The 12,005-nt window shown below is 37.2% G+C and overlaps 1 protein-coding gene across 1 annotated transcript in view; it reads right to left on the minus strand.

Annotated features, from left to right (window-relative positions):
• Positions 1-320: 320 nt before the first annotated feature.
• The window catches only part of LOC115229862 (protein mono-ADP-ribosyltransferase PARP14-like), an 82,948-nt gene continuing 71,263 nt past the window's right edge, over positions 321-12,005 (minus strand). The window contains exons 11-13 of the mRNA XM_036499360.1: positions 6,837-6,970; positions 5,975-6,152; positions 321-1,324 (exon numbers count right to left, since the gene is read on the minus strand). Of these exons, the coding sequence (XP_036355253.1) occupies positions 1,059-1,324; positions 5,975-6,152; positions 6,837-6,970 (578 nt within the window). The 3' untranslated portion in view covers positions 321-1,058. The remainder of the gene's footprint in view (positions 1,325-5,974; positions 6,153-6,836; positions 6,971-12,005) is intronic.

Raw genomic sequence — 12,005 nt, forward strand, 5'->3', positions numbered from 1 at the left:
CATGAAATAAAATGTTTTGCTGAAGAATACAACACACAGCCCAGACCAGGAATTGAACTCACTACCTCGTGTTTGGGAGCCCAATGTTCTAACCACTGAGCCATTACAAATTTGAATAGTTTTAGTGTTAAAAATCTGAATATGAGGTGTAGTCAAAAAATATCCAAAAAATAAGTATTATTAAAAGATTCACCATTTTGATTTCGTCCCCTTCAAAGTATTTGCCTTGGGAGTCTACATACTTCAGCCAGTGTTCCTGCTACTGCCGGAAACATTTCTGGAAACCACTTTTGAGGATTCCGTAGAGCTGTGATGTTGAATTTTGTTTAATGTCTTCTGTTGACTCAAATCTTCCCTCTTTGAATGTTATTTTGAGCTTTGGGAACAGCGAAAAGTCACACAGAGCCAAGTCTGGGAAGTAGGAAGCCTGATGAACAAGTGGTGTGTTTTGCTTGATGCTTGGACGATGTAGGTAGAAGGAGTGGGTGCATTGTCATGTTGGAGTTGTCAGTTCTTTGCTGCCCACAGGTCGGGTTGTTTTTGTCACACAGTTTCACAAAGGTGATGAAGAATACCCACGTAGTATTCTTTGTTAATTGTCTGACCTTGTGGTGCATATTCATGGCTCACTGTCCACTGAGGTGCAGCCATCTTTGAACTGGCTGAACCATTCCTTCATTTGTGTTTTCCCCCTGGCATCATCTCCAAACACCTGAATCTTCTCGATAGTTTGGGCTGGCGTATCACCAAGTTTTGGGCAGAATTTGATTGAGTATCTTTGCTCAATGCTCTCAGTTATCTTCACTCAAAAAAGGAAAGTCACACAGCACACTCTCCACGTCTGTACTCAATGTGTCACTGCAGGCATGAAAGTTTTTGCACATGCTCATGAAGGACATGGTTACTTAACCATATGGATTTTGCTCACACATAATTATTTTGTGCAAAAACAATCAAGGTCAGATACTGTTGATTACATGTAGTTTTAGTGTGACAAGTCTGCATAGTTTCAGCGTATACAAATTTGAATAGTTTTAGTGTTACGAAAGACTTCATTTTCAAACAGAGAATGTAATCAAATAATTAGGATATGCCTGAAAGTCATGGAAAACAACATAAATCCTGGGTCTTTGAATATCATCAACAGCAGAATTGTAAGAATCCTGTAAAACTTTTAATCTCCGGTGTCCTTGCATCATTCTTCCCACAAGAACACTGCATTTGTATATTCTCTTTGTTTTGTTAGCGTCAGGAACAGAATATTTATCATTTGCAGAATAACGGATGCGTCTGGCAAAATAAACTCCATTCCCAAATGCGGTGGCTAAAAATAAAGAAAGAAAAAAAAGATAAATATATAAGCAAAGTAGCTAGTTGTAAAATCTCAATAAAGGGTGAGAGTAGTAACTACAAGTAAAGTTATATACAGGGTACAGGCTGCACTTATAACCAGCTGGCAGATCTACCTAGGGTTAAAACAGTAGTAACACTGAATATTCAGTTTTTGGTTATTTTCTCTTATTCCTTTCTGTTGAAGAGTGTAGGCTCAAAATGTCCAAATTCATCAACATCATCGTCATCATTTAATGTCCGTTGTCCATGCTGGCATGAGTCAGATGGTTTGACCAGGGCTGGCATGGTGGAAGGCTGCACCAGACTCCAGTCTGATTTGGCATGGTTTTTACTGCTGGACACCCTTCCTAACACTAACTACTCCGAAAGTGTAATGGGTGTTTTTTCAAGTCATCAACACGGGTGCAATTTACATGACACCAGTATCTGCCACGACTGTGGTTTTATCTGGCTTGATGGGTCTTCTTCTCAAGTGCAACATAATGCCAAAGGTGTCAGTCATTGCCTCTGTAAGGCCCAACACTTGGAAGGTGCTTTTGTGCCACCAGCATGGGTGCCATTTGCATGGTATCAGTATCTGCCACAACTGCGATTTCACTTGGCTTGATGATTCTTCTTCTCAAGCACATCATAAGGACAAAGGTCTTCATCACTGCCTCTGTGAGGCCCAACACTCAAAAGGTGCTCTTTGTGTGCCACTAGCATGGGTGCCAATTAAATGACACCAGCATCAGCCACAACTGATTTCACTTGGCTTGACAGGTCTTCTCAAACACAGCCTTTTGCCAAAGCTCTCAGTCACTAGTCATTGCTTCTGTAAGGCCCAAAGTTTGAAGATCATGCTTCACTATCTCATCCCATGTCATCTTGGGGTCTACCTCTACCACAGAGATCAGCACTTCTTTACATGGCTGTCCTCGTCCAAACACATCACATGACCATACCAGTGCATTCATCTCTCTTGTACATCACATCTGATGCCTCTTATGCCTAACTTTTCTCTCAAGATGTTTACATACTGTCGAACATGCACACTGACTTTGCACATCCAGTGCAATGTCATCAAGCCTACACATTTCCTTGGGTGTCACAGCCCATGTTTCACTGCCATGTAGCATAGCTGTTCATACACTGGCATCATACAATCTGCCTTTCACTGTGAGGGAGAGGCCTTTTGTTGTGAGCACGGATAGGAGCTGTCTGAACTTTGCCCATCTTAATGTTATTCTCAGAGCATCCATCTTTGCTACTAACTTGGTTACCTAGGTAACAGAAGCAATCTACTACCTCTAGCTTACTTCCATGGCAATTGATGGAGTCTATTTTCTGTACGTTTTCAGTGTTTATTGTACGAGTGCATCTTCCACATACAAAAGCTGTTTTACCTGTTAACCTTCCTCTGATATTGCTGCACCTTTTATGTGTCCAAAGGTTAGATTAACTCTTATGGCCCTTTGATTCTAGATCTTGCTTCTATACCTGGAACTTCTGTAGTTCTGGTAGTGATTCAGCTATAAGAGCAAGGTCATCGGCATAGAGGAGTTACCAGGGACAGCCTGTGTTTAATTCCTCTGATATTGTCTGGAGGACTATGAGGAACAAGAGAAAGCTTAGGATAAATCCTTGGTAAACCCCTACTTCTACCCTGAATTCTTCACTGTACTCGTTGCCCACCTTCACCTTACTGGTAGCATCTCTGTACGTGGTTTATACAACTCTCACCAACCACTCATCTATTCCTAGTTTCTGCATTGACCACCAGATAACAGATCGGGGGACTCTGTCAAAGGCTTTCTCCAAGTCAACAAAAGCCAAGTACAGAGGTATTTGGCTAGGTATTTCTCCTGCAGTTGCCTTACCAGAAATTTAGCATCAGTGGTGCTTCTACCTTGCACAAAGCCAAACTGCATCTCATCTAGACTAACTCTCTCCCTGATTAGTTGGGTTATAACTCTTTCCTCAACTTTCATCACTTGAACCAACAATTTGATACTTCTGTAATTATTCCTATTTAATGGTTTCTTTATTACCCACAAGGGGCTAAACACAGAGGGAACAAACAAGGACAGATAAATGGATTAAGACGATTATATCGACCCCAGTGCTTAACTGGTACTTAATTTATCGACCCCGAAAGGATGAAAGGCAAAGTCGACCTTGGCGGAATTTGAACTCAGAATGTAGCAGCAGACGAAATATGGCTACGCATTTTGCCCGGCGTGCTAACGTTTCTGCCAGCTCGCCGCCTTATTATTCCTATGTAATATGTCACCTTTACCTTTGTAGCAGTTGACTATAGTGCTGCTACACCAGTCATTGGGTATGGCTCCTTCATGGACCAACTGATTGACTATATGGGTGACTAGACCATAACCTACACCACCAGATGTTTGAAGCATCTCTGCAGTGATTCCTGAAGGGCTGGGGGGGGGGCTTTCCCTGTCTTCATGTCTTTAATTGCTTTATCTACCAAGAGACATATGTTGATCAGATCCCTTTAAACAACCAAGTGGCAACATGTAAGTAGAAAATGTTTATAATATTTCCATTCTGTAAACTATACAACACAAGTAAACTTGAGAGAAAAGTCAGAGAAAAGAATTCTATTGATAAATTCGAACCTGTTTTAAATGGACAGTTATAGTAATGGTGATAATTATAATGATGATGCTGATAATAATAATAAATAGTACTGCTGCAGCCACTGATACCACCACTACCACCTCTAACAACAACAAAAAAAAAAAGGTGATGATTAGGATGGTAGTAGCACTGAGCATATGACCATAGACTAAATTGAAATGTAAATATTTCTGGAATAATAACAAAAGAATTCAATGAAAACAAGAATGTTGTTTACAACATTCCAAAATATAGCCAAACAATTATTCCTTTAGGTGCAGTCAAAGTAAAGAATCTTTGATGTACCTACCAAGCTGTGACATCTAAGCCACATACTGATAGGTCAAAATACTATTAGAATGTAGTTGGTGCACCCACCAAACTGTGACATTGAAGCCACATGCTGATTGGTCATAATACAGCTCATAAGATTCAACCTGCTGCAGCCTTTTGCTGGGTATTTAAAAGATAAATCTAAGCATTTCACTAGAGCTGTCAATTGTGGAACATGCCTTAGACACAAATAATTACAGAGGCATCGGATTGCTGGATCAAATGGTGAAAGTCACAGAAAGTGTCACACCTCAATTAATCAGGAAGAGAGTTAGCATAGATGAAATGCAGTTTGGATTTGTGCCAGGAAAGATCACGACTGATGCCATATTCCTGGTTAGGCAACTGCAGAAGTATTTAATCAAAATTAAACTTCTGTACCTGGATTTTGTCTGCTTCCTTATCTGGTGGTCAATGAGGGAGCTCAGGGCAGATAAGTGGTTGGTGAGAGCTGTACAAGCCATGTACAGTGAAACTGTCAGTAAGATGAAAGTTAGCAATAAATATAACAAGGAATTCAGACAACAAGTTGGAGTTCATCAAGGATCAGTCCTCAGCCCCCGTTTGCACATCATAGTCCTCCAGGCAATAACAGAAGAATTTAAGACAGGCTGCCCCTGGGATCTCCTCTATACTGATGACCTTGCTCTTATAGCTGAATCACTACCAGAACTAGAGAAGAAATTTCAGGTGTGGAAACAAGGACTAGAATCAAATTAACTTAGCAAAACTAAAGTCTTAGTAAGTAGGGGAGCAGACAAATTACAATTTTTTTCTGGTTGATAGCCCTGCTCTATCCATAGAAGAGGCATAGGTAGAAATTCCATAAGATGTACAGAGTGTAAGCTATGGACTCATAAAAGGTGCAGCAATATCAGAGAATGATTAAAACAGAGAAAATATCTTTTGTGTGTGAAAAGTGGAAAAGTACAATAAACACTAAAAATATACAGAAAATAGACTCCATCACATGCCAGTGGGGGAAGCTAGAAGAAGTTGATAACTTCCGTTACCTAGGTGACCAAGTCAGTAGCGGAGTTGGATGCTCTGAGAGCATAGTTGTGAGAATAAGAATAGGCTGAGCAAAGTTCATAGAGCTCCTACATCTGCTGACAACAAAGGGCCTCTCTCTCTCTCAGAGTGAAAGGCAGATTGATGCCTGTATGCAAACAGCTGTGCTGCATGGCAGTAAAACATGGGCTGTGACAGCTGAGGACATGTGTAGGCTTGAAAGAAATGAAGCTAGCATGATCCGTTGGATGTGCAATATCAGTGTGCATGTTCGACAGAGTGTAAGTATCTTGAGGGAAAAGTTGGGCATAAGAGGAATCAGATGTGGTGTACAAGAGAGACGACTGTGCTGGTATGGTCATGTGATGCGTTTGGACAAGAACAGCTGTGTAAAAAAGTGGCAAACTCTAACTGTGGAGGGAACCTGTGGTAGAGGTAGACCCAAGAAGACATAAGATGAGGTGGTGAAGCATGATCTTCGAACTTTGGGCCTCACAGAGGTAATGACTAACGACCGAGACCTTTGGTCTTCCTCTGTCCTCTCTGTGTGAGAAAGGATTCTAAACAGCAATCAATGTGGAGAGTGACTGTCCAGCTCAGGACAATAGGAAGGGTGGGTAGATGATGATGATGATGTTGATTATAATATACTTACCGTTTTTACCACAATAGCTACGGTTGAATCCTGATTTATTTATTCCATCAATAGATCCTTCAGCAGTACCATGCCAAAGGCCATCAACTTCATTTGTAATGTTTGGATTTTCTACCTCAAATTTTCTTTTCAATGCTTGGTATCCCTGGTACAATGTTTTATTTTGAATTCTCTCAATCTGTAGAAAAGGAAAATACATTTATGAAAAAACAATCAGTTCACTTCTTTGACAAGGAAATAACGTTTGTGGTGAAATCCACCAACCTTATCTGCTTTTGGTTTTATTTGATACCAAATGTTGTGTAGTGGCTAGAATAAAAATGGGTTGGCCAAAGCTCAGAGCTAAACCTAATATTTCAAACTTTGTTTGTAACAAAGGGCCTTTCCCTCAGAATAAAGGCAGGTTGCATGATGCCTGTGTATGAATAGCTATGCGACATGGCAGTGAGACTTGGGCTGTGATGAAGTGGTGAGAAAGGATTTTCAGACGTTGGGCCTCACAGAGATGACAAGGAACCAAGACTTTGACAGTTTGCTGAGCTAAGTAATATCATGGCCAACTATGCGTACAGGCACATCTTCTACATCCCTTTCTCAGCTGCGAGATCCTAATCTTGCAGGCTCATGTGTGCTGGTGCCATGTAAAGTGGTTGTCATTAGAAAAGGCATCTAACTATAGAAACAATGCCAAAACAGACAAATGGAGCCTGGAGAGCCCTCAAGCTGGCTAACTCTTGTCAAACCAGCCAACCTATGCTAACAATGATGATGATGATGATGACAATAAGCCATCCAAAATAGGTTGATGTAATGAGATTTAAATCTTTTATACAAACAATAAATAGAAGTAGAAAATACAAACTTTGATTATACGATAGGAAGGCAAATTCCGACTGAAAGTGGCCTGGATGTCATCATATTCTGGTCCATTTTTGACTGGAACAATTTTAATTAATTCCCCATCTTCCATTGGTGACCATGTATCTGGGATTGGTTCTAAAGTTCAAACAGAAATCAAATATTTCAGAATTAAAATAAAATTATGAACCCTTTCTGTTGAAAGTTTAAAAAAAAAACAATGCAGGAATATTTTGACTAATTTTGGGGTTTAGACAACAAATATTGAAATATAAAACACAGCACTGTAGTCTAGTAATAGTTGTAGTGGGGGTGTTGGTGAGATAATGGTTGTGATGGTGGTGGTGCTAGTGGGTGTGGTGATGAACTCCTACCAAAGCAGACATTAGAGCACTGACATCAAACCATCCAACCCATTTCTGGCATGGAAAACAGATGTTAAAAGATTATGATGATGATGATGGCCTCAGATATATATATATATATATATATATATATATATATGTGTGTGTGTGTGTGTGTGTGTGTGTGTGTATATAAATGTATGTATGTATGTATGTATGCATGTATGTATATATATATGTATATGTATATATATATGTGTGTGTGTTTGTGTGTGTGTGTGAGTGTGTGTGTGTGTACACATTTATCCTCAGCTACCTGGACAACTGCTCCCAGCAATCGTCACCCAACAGTGTAAAATTAACAGCGGACCTTGAAGCAATCCAGAGAAGATTCACAAAGAAGATCGTCTCTTTGCAACAGCTCAGCTACTGGGAAAGGTTGAAACAGCTAAGACTCTAATCCCTGGAGAGAAGACGGGAGAGGTATGCAGTAATATATGTCTGGAAGATCCTGGAAGGAATTGTGCCAAATTTTGGCATTGACAGCTACACCAATGCCAGAACGGGACGACGCTGCACAGTGCCAAAGATCCCAGCAATGCCATCACGCTTCAGGACCAGCTTCTGCAAAAGCCTGGGTTTCAAGGGCCCACAGCTTTTTATTATTCTCTGAAAGAACCTGAGGGACCAACACAAAGTGAATGTAGGCGTTTTCAAATGAAAACTGGATCTCTTCCTGTTGAGAGTCCCAAAGAAACCTATCTCGTGGCAAGAGGTACAAATGAGGGCAGCAATATCAAACTCTCTTAGTCACCAAATGCCACATATTAGAGGAAGCTCTCAATAATAACAGTGTAGCAAAATGGCAGGGCCACAGCTCTGAGCTGAAACTACAATATATATATATATACTGTTTGAAGTGGTGTATAGATTTTATGTATTAAGAACAAGGAAGTAGTCAGAATTTTGGTTATTACCCAGAAAAAAATGAAAGGAAAGTTGTCTTTCTCTTTTTCTTTCTTCCTTCTTATCTTTTCATTTCTTTATTTCTTTTGCTCTTTTTATCTGTCTAACCAAGCCTCCAAAAATTCACCACAAAAACTTATACACACATACATAGATTCAAAATAAAAAGAACTTTCTCTTTGCAATTCAACTCCAGATTTTTTTAACAAACCCTCATATGTATAAAACCATGAATTTTCTGTAACTAAATGATTCTTGATAAATATCTCAAAAAAATATGAAAGCCCTAAATAAATAATTATCCAGTATTCTGACTACTTCCTTTTTCTTAATATATATCTGTGTATATAGTTAGATGGTAACTTCAGTACGATGAGCACCACTATACACCACATGGTTTAGCAAGAGTTATCGCATTCAAATTTCCATTTATTTTGATATGGGGCAAAGTGTATAATATGTCAGATAATAAACTTTGTTCATCATATGTTATCCCCCTTTTGTCACCTATACAAGTTGCAAGCATGCTTTCGTAACTTCCTGTGTTAAGATCTTTAGGGATCACATTATTCTATCACTTTGTATGTATGTATGATTATGTACATGTATATCTCTATATATATAAAACTGAGAATGTGTGTCTGTCTGTCTGTCTGTCCGTCCGTCTGTGTGTTTCCCTAAAACTTGAGAACTACACAAACAATTTCATTCAAATTTTACACATGCCTTACTTGGGGCCTATGTAGTTTCATGGGCAAAAAACATGTTCAACTTCTTGCCTAGAGCGAGCCCATAGCAATATCATATCTTCTCCACTATTTCAGTATTACGTGTTAAAAGTAAAACAAAAATATTTCTCTATTTTATGTCAGATGCTTTCACTTTAACAATAAAAATAATAATAACAATTGAATTATATGTAGTAAGTAATAATTAAAATCAAACTAAAGTATAATATAATCGTAACATAACAAAAGTAAAAATAGCAATTGGTATAAAATTGCATCAATGACTTGAACTTGAATAAGTGGTTTCACATGAATGGGAATAAATTGAAAATAAAATTAGCATGCAGAAATGGAATAGTCCAGATGGACTATTATACATAAAGGACTATAGCTTCAACTGCGTACTGTTGTTATTATTATTACTGTTTAATTATTGTTATCACGTTTGTTGGTTCCTCGTAAGGGAAACGTTGTTGTGTTGCATTTGTTAAATAATTGTAAACTGTAACCCTCCCCCTTTGGGAGAAGGAGCTTTGGTTATTGTTTAAAAATTGAATTGTATCCCCATTTGGGGAAATTGACAATATTTTCACCGTTTACACAGAAGCATTTTCGTTAGAATGCCTTCGATAGAAGAAAGTCCAAAAAGGAATTTCGCTGCAGCCGTCAGCGGGCGCGAAATCATTAAAATTAAAATGGAAGAAATACAAACCTATTTCGGATTGATTACCGACAAAGACGGTGAATCTAGGATAACACCACCAGACAAAATAAAAAATTAAATTAAAGAAAAGACTATTGTCTATAACGTATACAATGTAGAGAAAAAAAAGATTTGAACACCTGGAGGAAAGCACCATCGAAAAGTGTCTTGGTGCGACTATGAAAGATAGTCGCGGTAAATCGCCACAATAGAAGCAAGGTTCAAGTCAACAGAGCATGCAAGGGAGTACTCGACTCGAACCTTGCAAAGTGGAAATATTTTATTTTCACCTTTATATCTGGGACGTCCTACATCCCAGATAAAAATTTAAAGTGTCCCCTCAGAAGTAGAGGTAGGCTGGATTGTAGCCACACTTCTATACAAGAGGGAGGAAAAGATACAATTGATCGAAATTGCAAGATCCAGTTTGTTATATATTTTGAGTATTGTTATCACTAGCGATATCAAGATATAACTTTATATTTTGTATTTTATGTGTAGATGTATATATATAGATGTACATGTAATATGTACAGATATATATACACATATATACATGCACTAGTACTATAACCCAGCAACGACGGGTCATAATGCTAGTATATTTTCACTTCATAATTTGACACTGAATTGTAAGTATGTATTTTATTTATCCTTATGTCATATTGTTATTTTTGATATTCTGGTTAATTACGATGTATTTAATGTTGTTTTCATAGGAGTGTTTATGTATATGAGATTGTGTGCGAGTTTTTAGTTGTATAATTTATTTATCTGTATGAGTGTGGGTGTGTAAATATTGTTGTATATATCGAGTTTAGTGAGTATGTATATGCGTATATGTGAGGGAGTATATGTATCTGTTGTGTGTGTGTGTTTTGCGTGTGTGTGTGTTTGTGTGTGAATGTGTATATGGGTTTGTTATTTAGGTTTTGGGATGTATGTGTTAATTTGTCTGTGTGGGAGGGAGTGGGTTTTGGTGTATATGGAGGTTTATAAGTTAGTATAGGTATGTGTATAAGTCGTGGGTCTGTGGTTTACGTGTGTGTATTTGTGTGTGAATGTTTAGGTTAGGGGGATTGCTATATAAGTTTGTTATAGGGTTTAGCAAAGGGAGATTTTATCGTTATATGTTTTTAAGAGTTTTGGTTTATCATGGTTTTTTTAGGGAATTCGTAGTAATTTGTCTATTTTCGATGTTGGTTGTTTTATTACATTGTTTCATTCATAATTTTTGAGTGGTGTTCGTTTTGCCACGTGAATATTATTTTTAATTCCATTTATTCCATTTCTCCATTCATTAATTTAGAGATGTTCGTTTCCAGAGCGGTTATACTTTTTATACATATGTTAAGTTCCTTGGTAAAGTAATTTTGTTTGGTGTATATGTTGAGGCTTATATGTACTTGTGGGTGTGTGTGAGTGGGGTGGGTGTTTGTATTTGTTATGGGTGTGTGGTTTACGTGTGTTTTTGTGTGTGAATGTATAGGTTAAAGGAATTGCTATATAAGTATGTTATAGTGTTTAGTAAAGGGAGGTTTTATCATTTCTGTTTTGTGAGTTTTAGCTTATCATGGTAGTTTTATAAAAGAATCCATTTATAATTTTTGTGTTTATTTGTCTGTGTGGGGTTGAGTGGGTTTTTGGAGTATATGTTGAGGTTTATATGTATGTATTGGTATGTGTAAGTGGTGTGGGTATTTGTATATGTCGTGGGTGTGTGGTTTACGTGTGTGTATTTGTGTGTGAATGTTTAGGTTAGGGGGATTGCTATATAGGTTTGTTATAGAGTTTAGTAAAGGGAGATTTTATCATTATATGTTTTTATGAGTTTTGGTTTATCATGGTAGGTTTGTTAAGGAATTCGTAGTAATTTGTGTCTATTTGCGATGTCTGTTGTTTTATTGCATTGTTTCATTCATAATTTTTAAGTAGTGTTCGTTTTACCAAGTGAATATAATTTTTAATTCCATTTATTCCATTTCTCCGTTCATAGTTTTGAGTGATGTCCGTTTTCTAGAGCGTGAATGTGGGTTGTATGTGTGTGTGTGTGGGAGTATGAATAAGTATTGTGTTGAAGTATTTGGCTATTTTATTTATTTATAGTTGCCTAGACGTTTTTATGTGTATGTATAGGGATATATATATAGGTGTGTGATTTAGTGTATGTAGTTAGATATGGTTATATATAATTAGGTATATGTGTATGGGTGTATATATAGTTTATTATTATATTTTATTATTTTTTTTGTTTTGTTTTATATTTTATATCTTATATTTTATATTTTATATTTAATTGTTGATAGGTTTTTTTAGTTTATATATTGTTTATATATTGATTATATATGGATTATATATAGGTTATATATGGATTATATACTTATATTTTTTCATTCATACTTTAATTATTTTAAAATTATTATTTTTATATT

The sequence above is a fragment of the Octopus sinensis genome, unplaced genomic scaffold, assembly GCF_006345805.1.
Source record: "Octopus sinensis unplaced genomic scaffold, ASM634580v1 Contig13721, whole genome shotgun sequence".
Lineage (NCBI taxonomy): Eukaryota > Metazoa > Mollusca > Cephalopoda > Octopoda > Octopodidae > Octopus > Octopus sinensis.